This window comes from Perca flavescens, chromosome 4 (genome assembly GCF_004354835.1).
Source record: "Perca flavescens isolate YP-PL-M2 chromosome 4, PFLA_1.0, whole genome shotgun sequence".
NCBI lineage: Eukaryota > Metazoa > Chordata > Actinopteri > Perciformes > Percidae > Perca > Perca flavescens.
In genome coordinates this window covers 22,733,523-22,753,480 of record NC_041334.1, presented here as the reverse complement: position 1 = coordinate 22,753,480, position 19,958 = coordinate 22,733,523, and the positions used below count along the sequence as shown (strand labels likewise).

The 19,958-nt window shown below is 38.0% G+C and overlaps 1 protein-coding gene across 1 annotated transcript in view; it reads right to left on the bottom strand.

Annotated features, from left to right (window-relative positions):
• Nucleotides 1-460: 460 nt before the first annotated feature.
• Nucleotides 461-19,958, bottom strand: part of tex264b (testis expressed 264, ER-phagy receptor b) — a 36,306-nt gene continuing 16,808 nt past the window's right edge. Inside the window, exons 3-4 of the mRNA XM_028576018.1 lie at nucleotides 9,835-10,000; nucleotides 461-3,007 (exon numbers count right to left, since the gene is read on the bottom strand). Coding sequence (XP_028431819.1) covers nucleotides 2,727-3,007; nucleotides 9,835-10,000 — 447 coding nt within the window. The 3' untranslated portion in view covers nucleotides 461-2,726. The remainder of the gene's footprint in view (nucleotides 3,008-9,834; nucleotides 10,001-19,958) is intronic.

Here is a 19,958-nt window from a genome sequence, read left to right as displayed (position 1 = left end):
CACCCACAGCTCCCAGAGAGCTTTTATAATTATACACACAGAAAGCATCTCAAGGCATCACTTTTACTCCTAAATCTCATTCATCTCACTTAACTTTATCCTTTGGGAATTTAACCCCATCCTTAGAGCAATCAGCATTTAGATTAAAAATGTAAACACTCACTATAGATCTTCTTTTTTGTTGAATATTTGTCAGGTAAAAGCTCAGCATTCTGCCAATGAAGCCTCTGAGGCAACTCCAACTCAGAGTAAATTAATGAATGAGCAATGCTGTAACAGGCTTGTTTTGTTGTTGTTTTAAAGTTTCCATGTGGAGTAAAAACATAACAGGAAATTATCAAGAAAAATCACTCTGATGAACAGTAAGGCATCAAAAGATTTTCATAATTGCAATATCATTTCACTCAGAGACCACACTGTCCAAAATGCAATTCAGACTAAAAACACTATGCTACTGAGGCCCAAGAAGTTGGTTTACTGGGTTATCTGGATAATGTTGTTGTGTCCAATATTTGTTCTAGGTTTCACTCGGTTATCCAGATACCTCAGGAAACAGGTCTCTGATTAGATAAGCACCTCAGTCAGTCAGAAGCTGAATGAATGTACCGTCTTAAAGGTCTATTGTATCATCTATTCAAGAACTAGGATTATGTATTTGCTGTAAAGGTTAGGTGCACAGGTTTCAACCTAGGAGTATGTGTTGTTAATTATTATTTAAGACTGAATAGCACAACTTTTCAATAGCTTTAGTTTAAAATACCCTCTCTTCTGCAGGTTTTTCTCTGGGCTAAAATAGTCGGATTGTCTGATCAATGTAATGCCACAGTTATAATTAAGAAAAGCCATATTGGTGTGGTGTTTAGTCATATCAAACACACAATATGCAAGTGAAGGACAGACAGAAGCCTTTGTCTAATCATTTCTGTCCAAGTGAAAATCTGGAGAATCTTAAATTAACACGTTTTAGCTCAGAATATGCAATGGCGATTTACTTGAAACAGCATATATGGCTTTTCTCTCACATACACATCCCTTTAAACTGCCCACACCCTCCAAGCGAGCAAGGCTCGCTGCGACGAGCTTGGGGTAATCTCTTGTTTGTTGGAAGATAAAGGATATGGGTATGACTGGACACACATTATAGGCCGTGTGGGTCATCAGGTGGTCTTTCAGGCTGCAGCTGCCATATGTATTTCAGAGGGAAGAACAGAAAAGAACAAAAGGAGAAAAAACAAACAGAAATTAGCCTGTGCAAAGAGATAGCAGATGGGAGAAGGTTGAGAAGCTAAAATAACACAATATAACGGCTGAATAGAAAATGAAGGAGCTGGGTATGAATGTGTGGGGATAATGTCGATGCTAGAGGCCAGATGCAAATAAAACTTAGAGTCACAGAGCTTTGCCGTCAGTATAGTGGAATGAATATTAATGGTCAGCCCACTGCTTGTCATCTTTCTCCTTGACTGATCATGGCAGCAGGCTGCACACTCCCCATAATCATGTCCACAATCTTAGAGGTGCTCAGGAGGATGACACAAAGAAGGTAATTATGCATTCATTCACACCTTCCTCTTTAGAAATGAAATACATTTTATATCAAAACTTGCATCACCAACACACAGTCTTGTAAAAGTACACAAAATGCTTCTAACAAGATGCACAAATATTCAAACACAATATCTTGAGGTCTATGTGCTTATATAATTTCAATCCTTTGTCAGTTATTAATGAATGAAACTGAGGCCCTTTGTAAACATGTCAAAAAGTATCTTTGAAATTAACAGAATTCCCTGTATGTTTGTGAAACAATACTCCAACGAACAAAAACTTATTAGAAATGAAAATAATGGTTACAGCTTCAGTACATCAAATGAAATGCCTTTCAAGTAAAATTACTTTTCTAACAAATACTCAGTTCAGTCATCTTGTAACATTTTGACAAACATCACTTCTGTTTCAAGAAACTCAGGCTACCTGAATATGTTTTGCAGATTTCAAGTCAACATCTAGCAGATTTGAATGCATTCACTTTAAAACTGTAATTAAAAGACTAAAGAATATGTCTGGTTATAGTCTATATTATTGTTATTATCAACAAATACAATAAAATGGCCAAAATTAGCAATGAATTCACCCCACTCACAAGTATTGGCTGTGTAGCCAAAGCCTGATGCATATCCCTTTGCACCATAGATCTCCTTTGTTGTCCAATAACTTTTAAACCACATCAGTGAGACACACTCTTGCACTGCGTGACATGTTCCTTCATTACAATGAACATGGGCACTGTAGTTTATTTAGAGTTGGTCCTGCATACACTGTCCTTCTGCCATAAATACTCACTAGAGCACCAAATGTGGATTATTCCACTATTAAAAGTAGTCCCCAAAAAATGCATTATTTACTCCTGCTTGAGTAACATTTGCTAAAAACTACAGTGCTCAGCTGTTTTAAAAAATGACACTATATCCATGACCTGTTTCTAATGATTCTTCTATAGGAAAGACTCTGCTTTCAGGGTAGGGAAGTCTGAAAGTATTAAGAAACAGACCAACACATTGCTTGTTTTGGTCTTTTCATGGGATTTGTTCATAATAACCAAAATATAGAATATAACCTGCCTTGTCCTTTAATATTTATACATTTGGACATGGACCCATAGTGAGACACTCTTCAATTTCAATCCTTTACTCTTTCATCCTCAACTAATGTGTCTCACTGAACTTTTACTCCTCTCCTCCAACGGCACCCCACCACTCCTGAGTGGGAGCCTCCAGGCTCTTCTGGTTGGAGTCTCCATGAAGCGGCTCTTCTCTCTCTGCCTGCTGTCCACCGGTCTGCTCCCAGTCCAGGTCTTTAAATGAGGTTCCCCTGGAGCTTCTCCCTCTGTTGTTTCTATCTCCTTGATCCTGGATAGGCACAGAGTGGACAGAGGACGCTGCTAGGGACGTCCCTCTGCTGTCCGACAGGAGAACCCCACTCCCTGAGCTGTATTCGCTGTTTGAGTCTGCACCCAGAGCAGTGATAAAACAAAAGGGAGGGGGTGGACAGATGGTGAGAGGACTTTTATAAACAAACACCACATGAGAAAAGCTAGGCTGCCCAAAAATCCAGTGCTGGGATCCAACCAATATCTGCATGATGTTTTTATTATTATCTCTTCCACTTTTACTCCAGACTCAGCAAATATTTGGAAATCATATGCATGGAGGAAATGTATTCATGAATATATCTATAAAATAAACAATTGCCCTATCAAATCTTTCCAATTATGCTTTAGAAATATTGTTAAAATAGTTCATGGCCATAAAACAAGACTCTACAGCCACACGAGTAGCAAACATGCTAACATGATTACAAAAACAATGCTAACATGCTTATGTTTACAATGTTCATGTTTAGTGAAGCATGTGAGCTAACAAACATTTTCTCATTACCTCTAAACATACATGATTATGTTTATGTATAAGTACAGCTGAGGCTCATTAGTTTTGCAGGTGTTAACCCTTGTGTTGTCTTCCCGTCAACCTTGGAAAAAAAAACACCTTTTTTCAATGTTTTTGGCGCCTTCTTTCACAGTTTGTTTTTGCTTTTTCCAACGTTTTATTTCTACGTCCCATATTTTCTGATATAAAACAATAATTGACAACCAATTTGACCCAAAGTCAACACAAGGGTTAAATAAGTTTAGGTTTAAATAAATTTTGACCTGATGATGGCACTAGATGTAAAGTCAGGGGACCAACAAAGTTATTACAATTCATCCTGAGGGACATATTAATGTATTTACCAAATTTAATTTAATTCCATCCATCCAACAGTTGTTGAGACATTTCACAAAAAAATAAAAATGTCAACCTCATGGTGGCACGGGAGGAAAAGACAGAGGATCACCAAAGTCCGTCGGATTTATCCTCTGTACACACATTCATGGTTCCCAAAAATGTCATATAGTCTCTTCAGTCAAAGTGGTAGACTGACCGTCCATCAGAACAATACAAAGACAACCTATGTCCTTAAAGCTTTAGTGCGTAACTTTTTGATATTAATGAACGTCCATTACATTCAAGCCATTGCCAAATGAGTTGCTACAAAGCTAATTAAAATCGGCTCCACACAACTCTCTCTGTAATTACCTCTACTGAAGAGTCCATCATGTTTTTTTGATCCTCTGTGTCCTTCTTGGCTACTAGCAACTGCGTGGAGGAGGGGTGGGGGTTGCGTGCGCGATCACGGAAGACTTGTATCATGTGGACGCGCCGACCGTTTGTCATTACTTAGAATTCCTCATGAGGGGCGGCAGAAACTACGCACTATGCCTTTAAGAGCTACTAAACCTTTGCAGTGACTCTCAGGTTTTCACTTTTCTGTTATCTATGATCCATAACTTATACGTTTACTGTACTATAGTTTTTGATGGTAAATCAAACCAAAAAACTACCAAACTGGAGGATACAAGCAAGATCACGGAGATAACCTTTCTTTAAACGTAGTGCAAGCATGTAGTTTAACTGTCCTTACAATTAGAAGGCAAATCCTTGCTCACGTCCCTTACTCATCCAGGTTGTTTTTTGCTCATGCTGTATTCCATTGTTATATTTTCATAAATGTATATGAAAACCTACAAATTGTGTAGAAATGACAAGAGCTGTTGCATCTTGCACATTCAATTGAATTTAGGATGATTATTAACAAGGAACCAGGAAATCTATATAAAGTTCAACTCCAAAAATGTAGAAGCTGGGAAATAATGCTTTCTTTCCCTTTTATCCATGGAAGGGTGGGTGTTGTACATCGTGCCTGTCACACATTTTTCTGGTTGTTAACGAGTTCATCAACTCATGGGATGAGCAGCAACACCTTGTGCAGCGACTTAAAGTCATAACTCAAAATAGTGCACCGAAATGTTGTTAATTAGAAACTCCTTTATAAGATAAAAGGTTTTCTGCGCTTTAACTGGAGTGGTAAATACAAGCACTTGTTTTTAGTTTGTCCCTTGCAGGTTAATAAAATCTTATTTTTTTCCTTAAATTTCCTCCCTGTGTGTGCCATTCTGTCGATCTTTATGTGGCTGTGAGTGTTTCCACATAACACTCTTCAATACTCTTTAAATCAATATCTCCTTACACTAAGCCAGCCTGTTGTATACCGGAGACCAGATGATGACACACACAAGAACTAACCTTTCACATGAAAACAGTTGACAGAAGTCAGAAGGGGGCTAATCAACATGTTAGAGGTGATAAACACATTATGATATGGGACAAATTATCAGACGTAGCTGAGATTTGTAACAGAATGACAGGTTGACAAACTAAATCTTCTTACCACTGTGCATTTCAATTGAGAAATAACGTAAAAAGTATGAAGCAAAATACAAAAAGAGGAAATGGTGTTACATAGCAACATGCAAATAGTACAGAACATGAATTACTCTGAAAATGTAATCAGGAGCAACTTTGCTATGTTTATAAAGAAATACTGTAGGTTTATGTGTGCTAAGCCTGCTGCTGTGTGTGCAATAATGCACTTCGTCGTCTGGAGATGCTACGTACCAAGTTTCGTGCAGATCGGTCGTACGATCTAGGAGGAGTTTGAAAAAGATGATTTGATTTTTCGCGTATAAAAGTCTAGGTGGAAATGGGCGTGGCCTATATCAGGAGATTCAGCTGAATGCAGGGAACGCGTGGATATGTGTATTTTTTATGTGTGATGTACGGTTTGGGAGTTATAAGGCCAAACATGTTTTTCTAATATAGTGCAAGACCTAAAGGCTCATGCTGTTGTGTCACACATGCCCCTTAGAAAAGATGAGAGAGATATTGCAGTGGAAATCAGTTCATTGTTGACAGTGAATATGAGATGGGGGCCAGGATGGAGCACACACACGGGAGCTTGAACAAGAGAGAACTGAATTGCATGTAAACTGCATAGCTGAATGGATGATATATTATTTATTCCAGACAATAACATTGCGTACAGCGGACTATGACTATTTTCACCTTTTGGAAGAGAAGCTGTATACATGGGGAAATAAATTGTAAGGCATACAAATCAGTGCTAAACACAATGTACATATAGAATGAACTCCTATTTATCTTCATAAAAATGCATTCAAAATTAAAATAAAAACATCCATATTTGAATCTAGCCCCGAGCCCTCATTGATTAATTTACACCCACCTCATGTGCATGTGATAGATGGAGCCAAGGGGAAAAAAAACAATTTATGAAATAAAACATGAATAATATGCATACGGAGCTGTGATAGAGCAACGACGTTGGTTTCGTGTTGGTTTTCCTCTGCTGGTTGAACATCTACAGCAAGTGGCAAAATGTAATCACTCAATGGGGGGAAGAAAAAAAATCGCATTTGGATTGAAAGATACACATTAGGGATAATATCTTAATCTTAATTTATTTTAAAAAGGGAAAACTGTCGCATTTGATTGGAGGGCTTTAGTGGCGCATCGCTCTTTACATGTGTCTGAGTAACAGTTTATTCTACTAGTATTGGAATGAGACAGAGAAAGATGCTGCAGAATTTGAGTAGGTTAAGAATTAATGTGCAAACTCCAACATAAGATAAAGATAATTATCATATTAAGGCTTACATCCACTGTTATAGCTGCAGTTGGTAACTTTTACTGAAACTAGCCCTATATCCTGACAGTATCACATGAGACAGATAATCTGTGATCCTCCTCCTATTGCACCTAATGGCATTTGCAAGATTCACTGTGCCCGAAGGAAAACAACCAATCAGAGCCGAAAAACAGTTGAGCCAAAACTATGCACTGCCCACCAGTCGGTGCAAACTTTCTCATAGAGGAGGCAGAGGAACGTGATATTTTTTTTAAATAATCTGTCTCATGTACTACTGTCAGGATATAGTGACAGTTTTAGCAAATATGCCAAATCATTTTCTTTTTTTTTTAACAAAGCTTTTAAGGAATAGTTTAACATTTTGGAAAATACGCCTGAGAATACCACTCTCATGTATGTCCAGTAAGAAGCTTAAAGCATAAAGGAATCAGGGAGTTAGCCTGACTCTGTCCAGCGTATAAGAAATCTGCCTACCAGCACTTTCAAACAAACTAATTACCTTGGTATTAATATTGGTCTCTGCTTGTTGCCTGGCAACCTCATGGTGAGGACAACACTCTAGGAAGTCACAGCTCCAGGCCGAGAAATATTTACAGCATGTTATCCTTCATACAACCACAACTAGTTATTTCTACATTCTTGTTTGTACACAAATAAACAAATATAACCTAGTTAGTGAGCTGTAGAGGTGCTTATAGGCAGATTTTTAAGAATGTTTTTTACAGTCAGTTAAAAATATCAGCCAGGCCGCGATTGGACAGCGCGTTAGCAGGTTGCAAAACGCGAGGCTTCTTTTTGGCGTGTTTTTGTTATCATGTAAGGCAACCATCAAATCACCCATCGTCAGCCAACCGTTATTTTGCAGACAGACAGATATGAGATTGGTAATGAGTCAACATTTTCATCTAACAACAAAAAAAAAACGAACACGTGTATTTCTCAAAATGTCAAACTATTCCTTTGGAGGAAAATGTTAAATGCTGTGTCATTTATATGGTCAACATTCACCTTACGGCCTTAAAGACTAGCAATTTGATGATGTGTGACATGACTTGGACTTCAGATTTTACTCAACTACTTTGCTTTGATAAAACTTGAGATATGACATTTATTTGCCCCGCAAGATTTTAAAATAGCTCCGGTGACAACTAACAAAGAGTTAACAATGTTAATGGCCAACTAAAACTAAATGTGGCACTACATCCACTCACTTGTGAATTGTGTGGTTCCAAAGAGTGAACTATGTTAGAAAATGTTTCTAGCCTGCTGTTGTATGACAGAGAGAGGAGCCATGTGAGGAGGCTGGGGGTTGATCCGGTCACTGAGACGGGGTCAGTATGTGGGGAGTAGTGGGAAGCGAATGGGTGGTTTTAATGGGCCGATGCCTCCAGTGTCCCGAATGCTCCACTGACCAGGTTTATTTGATCCCATTGTGACAGGAGCATGGCTGCCTGTCACACTATCATTCACAGTCATGGACCCAAATGTCATTTCCACTCCCACCACACATGTGACACATAAAAACATTTCAGTCAGTTTCCTTCTGTTTTGTAGCAAAAAGTAGAGATCCAGATAGATGTTTGAGGTATGGATTCCTTAGGAAATATGACACTAAGTGTGAGGGGTCAGAAAAATAAATTATAAATAACCTATTCGTACAACACCTGTTGAGGTAACTGACAAAAAAAAGTTTCAGTGCAAAATCACTCATTTTACTTTCAATTTAAAGTTGATTATTGACGAGGAATTGCACGCAAGTACTTTTGGAGAGGCAACAATTACAGATGAATTACAGTTAATGGAATATTCTTTTGGCGCATAACATAATCTCATAACTACATTTCTGGCACCATCTCTCACATCATCCCTGAGCAGATAAATGGAACTTTTGGCAGTTTGAGAATAATACAAAAGCAATTTGTTGGTAATTCAAAAAGTACTGTAGATTTTCCAAAATCTAAGTTGGATGTGGACACGAATGCACCCTGAATAAATCAATCATTGTGCACTGTGCTCCTCAGTGGAGACACCTCTGCACCAAACGGTGGAGGTTCATACTGATATCAATGTGTGGAAATCAACCGTATCTCATCTCACTTTTAAAACAGAGAAAGGTAGCAAATCCTTACTTTTGAGAGGCTGGAAACAGAGAATATTTTAGCTTGATGAATGAGTTAAACAAATAATCTATTATTAAAATTGTTTCTTATTAATTTTCTGTTTTTCATAATCCAATCCTTACCTGTATTGCATTTGTAAACAACATTCTGACTGACATTCAAAATGAAATTTAAACTGTAATATGCGACCCCCTGTGATTGCTTTTTTTGCTGTTATTTTACCATGGATTTGTGTCCTTTGAGTGTCAGCTGGGCTATATTTGGATTCATTGTATAGTCTGCTTGTATTGAATTGAATTGAACAATATGGCCTCTGCCACAAAGCTGTAGCAATTAGGTGCTATGAGGCTGTTATCAAAAGGCTTATTTTCACACTTCATGTCAACTCATGATTATACTCACTTCATCTTGCTTAAACCAGGAATGACTTTTGAAAACACTCCCTCACAAGCTTTTATGTCTCATGAGGATAAATTAGTGTCAAGTGGAATTGTGCTAAAGTACTTGTGCCTCTTTAACATTGAAAGCAAGTTTTCCATATGGTGTCTGTATAGCTGTGGACAGCCCCTTGGTGAGTGGCAGCACACTTTCACCAGAAGCTGCTGTGTCTGGGCTTTTCATTAACACCTAGAAAGGTGTCAATCACAGTTTGCTTCTGCGGGGCTGCTCATAAACAAAACAGCAATAGAAACAAGGTCCAATTCTCCTGGGTCTCACCCAAGCGGCAACTGCCATGGCTGAGTGCTGAAGCCAAAACACAGGTGCCTTAACATGCTGCTTTAATGGCCATCAGAAAGTAGCTGACTGTATAGAACTGACGAAGAAAATGTAATCTTATATTTCACTCAGGAGTTGGTAGACCAAAAAAACAAAGCCATAAAGAGAGCAAATATTAGACTTAAAGTTGCCAGGTGGCCAAAAACATGCATGGCAACTGTTTGCCAACACATTCACCATATCAATGATAATATGTCTGTTGTTTAAAGGTTGTTAAGGAGAAGCAAGCCTGTGGTCCTGCGTAGATTAACTTAATAGGGCTTTGAATCCTCTTTGGTTTACCTGTAAGTACAAAAAATGTACATGCTTATTTGGCATGAAATACAATTACCTGAGAGTTCTGAGTCACTGTGCAATTCCTCTTGTTCTGACAGCCTCCTTTCTACCTGTCGCACTTCAGGCACGTAGAAATCTCCCTGACGGGCCAAGGGGGCCATGAACTGGATCTGACCCTCTCTGTAGATCTGAAGGAATGGGTGTGCACACAGCCTCCTTTCCTGAGAGAGATCATTTAAATTGGCGAGAATAAAAAGCAAATTCATGATTTACAACAAATGTAATACATAACATTAAAATACGTGTTTCCTTTCAAGTTTGGGTGTAAAAGGCACAATTCAGTCATATACATGCAAATTTAAATCTGAAGGTGCAAAGTCAGAATCAGAATCAGAATCAACTTCATTGGCCAGGTGTACTTGTGCATACAAGAAATTTGACAGTTTAGAGTAGAGATAAAAAAAAAAGAGTCCCATCAACACTTATTAACATTGTCCATTACAGAAAACACCATAGTAGGATACAAGCGCAGACATGTCAATAATCCCACAAGTCCAATGACTGAGTGAAAATGACTTGATTTCATATGTGAGCCTCACCACTCCATCCCCTGAACTAACATTAATCTCTTTGTTTTGTCTTTACACCCCACATGCAACACATCTTAGATCTGTCTTCATGAATGTTCAGCCTCCAAACACCGCCTCTGTTTAAAATGCTGTTCTTCTTCTATTACTTGCCTCCCTCCTCCAGAAGTGGGAAGTCTCACATGACAGAGACCACTCCACTTCTCCGGGCTCATTAACCTTTCATACACCATGTTTTGTTATTCCGTGCATGCACATCCAATGTCTGTTTCTTTCACCCTTTTGGCATATGCTAAATGTCAAGCAAAACAAGAACCACATTGCAGCTACAGTGCAATATCTCAATCCTTTAAAGTTAATTTGTTTTAATTTGCTAAAATTGATGTCAGTTTTCCTTATGCCTACTATTTTACTGCTGCCTAAATGTAACAGATTTGTTGGTTTGATGAAATTTAATGAATAAATTACCTGAATGTTGATTATTATCTGATGTAATATTTTTCATCAAACTAAACCATAAGAAATATCATTTTCTTATGGTGAAAAAGGCTAAGGATTCAGAGTGAGTCATGACACAGATACTTTAAAATAAAGCTACTTATTAAAGGAGGGTGTGGCTGGGCGGCTGGATAGCTCACCCTTATATAGAGGTTTACTCCTTGGCGCAGTGGCCGTGGGTTCGACTCCAACCTGCGGCCCTTTGCTGCATGTCACTCTCCCTCTCCCTCCCCTTTCGTGTCTTCAGCTGTCCTATGAAAAAATAAAGGCTTAAAATGTCTAATCTAATCTGATCTGATCTTAAAAAAAGAGGGTGTGGCTTGTGTACATTCATTTGAGAATGGAATCATGGTATTGTGGTGATGAAGACCTCTGTACTACACCTCGTCATATTCCTGCATTTCCGAACCCTATGTTTCATCACTGGTTTGAACTATATTAGCCAAAGTAATATAGACCATGAATAATTTCTTGTCAATGTGATATTAATGACATCTCTCCAAGAGTTGAAACTGATCAGATTAGGATTCTTTCTTGTCAGATCATAAGAGTATAGTCCCTGTGCACCTTACTGACTTCCCAGTTTCAAGGAAAGTGGAAGTGGTGACAGGTTACTGTTTAATGGCACAGGAACGTCGCACACGAAGGATCTGATAAGCAGGCTTGCAGACTGAACAGACACACACAAGATAGATTCTTTATAGGAGACAGCTGACTTATTTTCATACTCTAGCCTATCATCTCGCTCACCATCTGTCTCTCAGCCCAATTATGACAGCAGTGTCATTCCTCTCACTGCTGTCTGCAGGAACAACATTGTCAGTTTCAGTGATGTCAGCAGCATCAACTACTGGTGCATATTTCCTACAGGAACGTCTGTGTATCCTCATTGGCTTGGCTAATCAGCTACTGCTACATATTGCATATTTATGTGCATGCATACAAGCAGACACACACACACAAAGTTAAATTTTGCATTTCAGATTCTATCAAAAAATGATCAAATGTGAAATTGAAGTATAGTGCAGACACACTGTTGGTACAACAGCTACATAGAGGGGTACAGCCTTAATATTTCACTGGCAAATTGTGATTCGTCACAATGTTTTTTTGCTTCTTTTTTTTGAGTACAATGGATGCACAAGACATTTGATTTGGGTGGTGCTGACTGTTACACAACCAAGGACTGAAGAGAAACTAACAATTACAGTGCTGTAGAATAAGACTGACCAAATAAGAGCCGACTCAACAGTCTAATGACACACTTAAAAGATCAAAGCACAAAAAGCATTGTATGCTAAGGATGGGCTTTAAAAGCACTGCATTTACCCCTAAAGGACAATAATAGAAATGCTAAACTAAAAAGTAATTCATTGAGCACCTTACAGAGAGAGGGGCTCTTTTATACAAATCCTGTACAGCCTACATCCTGCTAAGAATTAGCGAGGTTTTCCTGATGATTCAGCAGGCTACATAAGATGTCCAAAATTTATAATGGCATTCATAACAACAATTTGGGTTTTGCCTCGCAGTGTTTATTAGGGTCCTGGCCCCAAGTCTCATGTCATTGGAACATTATTTCCATTATGGGAAATGGAAAATGAGTTTACAATGGAAATGAAGAAACATCACACAATAATGGGACCTAATGAGACCTTCAAGACCTTCAAAAACAGATTCTGGCTTTCTCATAATGTAAGTAGGACAAAACAACTCATCAGGGCCTACTGCTCTGCCACCCATGGTTTGTGCTATTGTGACTTGAATATAAGCCACTAGGCTGCCCCATCATTTCTCTGTGATGCTCTATTTTGTTTAAATTAAGGTATTGGTTAAATTCTTACAATTGTCTCCAGTCCATGATCAGTGGTCATGATTTTTGAAACAAACTGCTTTCCTTGCCACATTAAATTGTTTGGATTTTGTGACCGATGCCCCCATGATTTTAGGTTTCTTGACACTTTATTTTACTTTTAACTTATGTATTCAGATAGAAAACTATTACTATACTAAATACTATACTGGGTTTCCGCTCAAAGCTAAATAAATATGTGCATCTGCCTTTGTAACAGATTATTTCAAGGTTTTTCATGTATTCTTTCCATTATTTTGTTTGCCTAACCACTGAATAACCACTAAAAATGAACCCACTGTCAAATAAATCACTGGTAGAAACAGAAAGCAGAAGCTGCATAAGCACATTCAAGTTAATTAATTGATGAAAAAGTAAAACTGCACCTTGGCAGGGGGTGGAGGGGTGAGTACTTCTGACTTTTTCAGACCAACAGTGATGCCAGACAAGTGAGTGAAGAATAAAAAAAATGCTAAAGGCTAATTCACTCTGAATAGAATAATATTAAGCAAGAGGGTTCACTCTCCCAGTGTGTGCTCTTAGCAGAACTTGCTGTTTTTATTGCTTAATGGAAGTTCTCCAGAAAGTTAATAACAAGGGTACTGTTTTAAAATAAAATACTTTAAATTTAGCTTAAATTATGAATCAAGACATAACCAAGACATATCTTTTGCATTTAACAACCATAACTTAACTGCTGCATCTGTTTAATGCCTAAAATCATTGTTATATATTTAGTTTATTTCAGTAGCATGTACAGTAAATAATACACATTTAGCTAAGAATTTGACCAGAATATGACCCCAGTGTCAAAGCTGTACAGAAAGGCAGATGAAATAATATGTGTATGCAAAAATGAGAGAACAGCCCAGCAGTAGGGCAGCAAGCATCACAAAAGGGGCCTGGATTTGGGTCTCAGTCACCACCCAAGCACCAGATGTGCACTTGTATACATAATGTACATTTTTGTTTAACATAAGAAATGTTTAGAGCTGAAATTATCAATTGAATACTCAATTGAGATTGAGAGAAAGTTAATTGGCAATGGCAACTATCTTGATAATATTCTGATATATTCTGATATTTTATTCACCAAACTAATTCATTAATTGATTAATCGAGAAAATCATCAGCATTAAATTAAAGAAAATAATCATTAGCAGCAGCCCTACAAGTGTTATTTAAATTCATAATAAGAGCTGAGAGCATCTTAATTTTTTGTGCACTCACACATGGAGCGTAAATGGGAGTAAACAAAACAGTCTATCCCAGTGAGCCTAGCTATACAGTGAGGTTAGATTGTCTGTGTCTTATAGAAAACCTGGGACAGAGGGCAAGCAAATAATTGGACCCGCAGTGGAATTGCTAAGACAAACTGTGAACAGTAGGCTTTTGTAATTGGGTAGGGGATTGAGGATAGTGTAGTTATAGATTTTTGTCTGATTTTCTTCATACTCTTCTCCTGCAGTATGAGGGCCTTGAAAACCCAGTGTAACACTTCAGGCAGTCCAGAGTAACAGGGTCATAGTAAGGTGATTTTTTTTCTTCACATTCTCCACGGCACATAAATGGCAATATTTTTGGACAGAAAGATATTATTTCGTTTCTCAGGCATGAAAGCATTATTACATTGTAGCATTATTAAGGGAATAGACATGGGAAATTAAAGGGCCAACGGAACATGACCTCACCTTACTTTGATTGTTTCAAAATTTGAAGAAAAGAAAGAAACTGAAGTAGAATTGGATATATCATCTAAGCTTCATGTTGCTGGTTTTAAGTCTTTACAGACATCTTGTGTCACTAAAGTCCACCAAGATTTATCATTTTATAATTTTGCTAATTCAGAATTCGAACAAACCGTTGAAAGCATCCAAACAGTTGAAACAGTAGAAACAAACGTGTTTTGTTTTTTTACCAAGGGATCCTTTAAATGGTGTAGCTACTTTACAGTTGATTATTACTGGATATTTAATCTGGCAAGTCGCGGAGCTGAGGTACTTGAACTTCATGCTTCATCCACACAAAGCACACTGCTATCGCCACGAGTGACAGCATTATTCGGGTCATTTTCTGTGAACGATGTGGTGACGGGGTAACGTTAAGGCGGATTTAGCAAGCTAACGTTAGCTAACCATCACCGTCTGGTTGGCTTGCTGCTTCCGCCGTGCTTTTATGCAGCATCACTTACAGAGAATGAACTGAACAGCTAGCTAGCGGTCCGGTCAACGTTAGCGGTCCGCAGACCCACTGCCGCTGGGTCTAACGTTAGCGGTTTGTGGGAGAAAAAAAAGAACATAGACGTAATGAGTGGCACATAACGTGAAGTAACAGGGCATTTTATTTTGTTTTAACTTGTCCAGTGGGGCAAGTAAATTTCTCTTCCACTTGCCCTACAAAAAAATTGCTTGTCTTGGACAAGCGGACAAGCCTTAATGTCGAGCCCTGGTACCAAGTAAGCTCAGTAAATGGGTTATAGAAAGCTTAGTCTGGCTTACCGGATGTACAGTGATGGAATAAAGCCTGACATCTGGCGTGTGGTCCCTCCCTTCCGCTATCTCCGCTTACTTTTATTTTTTAAAGGGCACCATCACTGCATCCGGGGCTTAGTGCCACCCAGCGATGTGGAGATAGGTCTGGCAATGCGAGACCATATAAAGCTTAAATATTGAGCGAAGTCCTGAGGGAACTGGTGAAGAAGGTTCAACATGAAGAAAAGGATGTGCTAGTGTCCTCTCTGTCCAGGTTCCTAGCCTAGGGAACAACTTCTGCACAGGAACTCTGTGCAGATATGTACCCTTGGATAAATAAGTAAAACTGTACAGGGTATTTTTAGAGCATAATACAAGATTCCTGGTCATGGAGGTGTCAGAGAGAAGGATACTGAGGAGTGTTATGGACAATGCTTCTCATTCCCTGCATGTCACACACTAGAGTCATATCAGAGCTCCTTTAGCCATAGACAACAAGGTGCACACGCCACATAAAACTGTTTAACTCCTCCCCCTTCTGCAGGAAGGACTGAGAACAATAACATCAACATGCAATATTTCATTTGTATCACTTTTCAATATTATTGGCAATACTACATTACTACTTTTTTATATAAGATGACTTATTTTACTAAATATATCTTGCTTTTATTGTTAATAGGCAATGGTGTCAGAATTGCTTCTTATACTCTTTCCATTCATTACTCTATTGTTTTTATTCTTATGTTGTTTCTTTTTGAGCTATCTCTAGTCTAATCTTCTACTAGAAAGTTCTTTCATATCTTAAAGGTCCAAAGTGTAGGAATTTCTCCCATCTAGCGTTGAGATCATATATTGCAATCAACTCTCTCGAACCACGCAGTTCAAAAGTACGTATTACAGCTACGGTAGCCTTCACGCTTCAAAAAGCCGGTCTCTTGCTCTTCTCAATATCCGTTTTCTTATTCTGGGCGAAGAAGAAGACTCCTGTTCCTAAAATTTGGATTTTGAATACGTGTGGTCCTCCATGTTTCCTTGTTCAAACTTGCAGGGGCCGGGAAGCTACGATACCCATTAGCAGGATTAGCAGCACCTGCGAGTTTATCATGTGACAGCAAAAACGGAAAAGGCAGAGCATTATGTCCTGTATGTCCCTTACCGGCTAATGTATTTCAAGATGGCGCATAAGTGTCTACCCCAGTTCATGTGAATGCAAATGTAAAATTCCAAGCCAAAAGGAATACTTGGAATAGATGGTGGTGGTAAATATTCATGAAAAAGGACAAGTTTGTGAACGGGAAACAGATTTTGATAATGAAACACGTTGGACCTTTAAAAAACGTATTTTTCTTGAGTGCTATTTGTGTTTATTAATTAATCAAAACAAATTAAGCAATCAAACTTAACTGTGTTAGGGTCACAGCGATATGAAAGACTGACTAGTAATATAGGTATGATCATTTGGGTCTGCTTAGTGTAATTTTCATTGCAATTAGAGTAAAATAACAGTTAATGTGTTAACAGGTTATGATTATCAAAGTGCATTTCAACAGCTCAAAGAGAAATGCAGATTGCCGAAGAACAATATCTTTAGATATTTCCAGTTAAGACAATTACACTAACTCAATAAACCAGATGCAGCTGAAAACATAGGCGTGCACAGGGTCAGTACATCATTTCCTATAATTATGATAAATATAAGCTATAATCAATTTGAATAGGGCTTGTGTTTTCAAGTTAAAGAGTATATTTAAACATTGTTTACGTCAATGACAAAAATAAATGTTTTTCCCATTATTTTTATTTATTTTTTTACAGCTTTTTTATCTTAAGAATTAAATGTTTAAGGTTAAATTGTGAGTCTTGCTGTCAAGGAATGATACTAAGTATGCATTTTCCTAATCTGTTTTACTGCAATTTCCCTTACGAGCCGCAATTCAATGTTAGACAAAAAGAAGAGTACATTTCTCTCCAGTGAGCTGGAGGGGAAGACAGCACCAAAGCGCGCTCGGAGATATTTTATAGTTGCATAAAGAGGCACTCTGGGACGGTGTGACAAATATACATTTGGTCACCAGAAGAGTGTTCAACAAGGAAAAAAGTGCTGGCACTGTAGAAGCACAATAACCAAAGTCAAACCTGACATGCAAATAAAGCCAACTGTATCTTATGCACAAGCTACGAGTGGTGCTTCTGTAGAGGAGCATTAACTCGCTCCCAACACACAAAGAATTATAATTAAGAGTTCCCAGGTGACTTTGGATGAATCTACTTTGAATTTTCATGAATCTCCCTTTATCCGGTGGCTCGGTTGAGGAACGCCCACAAATGCATACTATATCCTTAGTCCAAAATGACAGACTCTGTGTGTAATAAAGGTGTTGTTATGTTCCAATTAGTTCCTGCAATTAACGGTTATCTTCAATTTATCAGTCAATTATGTATATTATTAATCAAATAAATTGTGTAATCTATATAAACAGAAAACAATAAAATAAATGCCCAGCACTTTGTCTCACAGCCCAAACTTGTTTTGTTTCGTCTGAACAACAGTATATTACCCAGAGATAGATATGCAACTTACAAAAGGTATGAAACAGAGAATAGCAAAACTGTAAGTGTCCAGATAAGAATCACTTCTCCACAGAAGCAAACAGGCTGTCTGTCAAACAGAAAACATGTTGACAGAGAAGCTTGTCCCTTACGGATAATGGTGATAACACCGTAACTGCCAAGCCTATCAGGTTAGACATGTGCAGTAACACAGGGAGGAAGTGATAAAATGCTGCTCATGTAAAATCACAAAGTAACGTAAATGTAATGAAGGAAGTATTAGAGTCACCTCATTGGAATTTTAGTTGAGATAATATTTCATCATTTTTTAAATATGTTTTAGGTTTATGTGCAAATATGTTGCAAGGTGCTCCAACCCATAATTTCATTTGATCTGCTATAGAGTTCTTTCATGTGGTGGTGAGAATAATATGTTACAGAGATAACTAAGGTAATAAAATCAAAACCCTTCCCAGCATTTGACTGTGTCTAAAAGAAGCAAAGTTTGAAATGACACCAAATCCCAGGTGGCATTGCACCTCCTGTATCAGAGCGAAAGAGTCAGCCTAGATGAGATAAAGACCGTGAAAGATTGATGGAGAAAAATGAAGATCTGCTGCCTACGGGGAGATAGATGGGAGCAAAACAGACGACAAATGATCATTCTGAGTATAGAGACGGATACAAACAACAACCTCTGCCTCAACAATGGCCCCTTGTCTCCTGAGGAGAAAGGCAAAAGCAACTGAACACTGATGCTGTCAGCAGTGAAGAAGACAGCTTATGAGACAAAGTGGTAGATAAGTGCTCACAACCATTGTAGTTTACTGGATTTAGATAATCTGCAAACATGGCTGTTTTTAGGGATACAACAAGTATAGTTTAACATTTCCACGTGAACAAGAAAAATAGCAACTCTAAACCCACCACTCAGGCTATTTCTATTCAACCATCAGCAGCATAACAACACAAAAAAACCATATTAATTAATAACATTCCCCCAATTAAACCAATCACAGATCAAAATATATTGATAAAAAAAGGCGTACAAGACAAGTAACTCTGCAACAATTGATTCGAAATTGATCTGAAACAGATCCGCATGATATGCAGACAAAGGAGTGGAAGTGCTGCTGGGTCTTTCTTATATTCAACAACAGGTGCTCTTTGGACATTCCGGGTGCACTGTGTTTACAAATATATCTCATGTGAAGGGCTCATTGGATGAGTGGAAACTGATCTCAATTCCATAATTTGTAAAAATGCATGTCTCCTTACAATATCAGTCTCCATTGTCTGCAGTGAATGACCCTGATGAAGACATGTGAGTCGTAACGCATTGGTCATTTTAAAATTGCCATGTAAAATAAAGGCATTTTTTAAGACCTACGGAGCGCCTTGGTTTATTTTTGAAGGAGACATGCATTTTTACAAATTTGGGACTGGAGATCAGTATCCACTCATGCAATGAGCCCTTCACATGAGATTTTAAAAAGTTATGTAAATAATAGTAATTATTACTGATATTAATGGATAAAAGGATATTAATATGGGAATACTTGTCCTAAAATGAAGGTACAAGTTTAATTTGCCTTTGTGTCCTTTTTGTACCGATCAAAAGAACTTATCTGTTTCATCTGTCCGAGAGCTACACTACACCCACATGTCCCCATTTTCAAATGAGTATTTAGACACATAAATCCAGGGTGTATTCATGCATGTGCATACAAGACTAGATAGTCTGGCATCTGAGCTAGCAAGATAATGTCAGTTACAAAATATTGTTGTTGTTACAAGTGTCTGATTTGCCTTTGCCTTGTCAGGGCCACATATCTGACTGGGAGAGAACACAGTCTAGTAGAGGTATGGAGCGTTTTTTCCATGAGTGGGTCTCTGTTTTGTTAATCTTACGTATGTGTACGAGAAGGCACAAACACGCGATACACATTCCTGCCAATGGTTTCCCACTATTCCAATGACCAAAAGGTGGCAGTAACATGCCAAGAAACACAGCAATGCACCAATACAGACGGAAAAGAAGACTGCTTTGCAAACATTTTATGAAAACAGTAATGCATTCAACCCATTTGTTAGATGTGTTTTGGTGAGCAAAACTGACTGTAAATTTGTTTGTTTAGAAGAAAAAAAAACACAGGCCACCTTTAAGTATCATGCATTTTCCAAATTTAAAATCATTTTGCTAAATTTTTCACAAAAT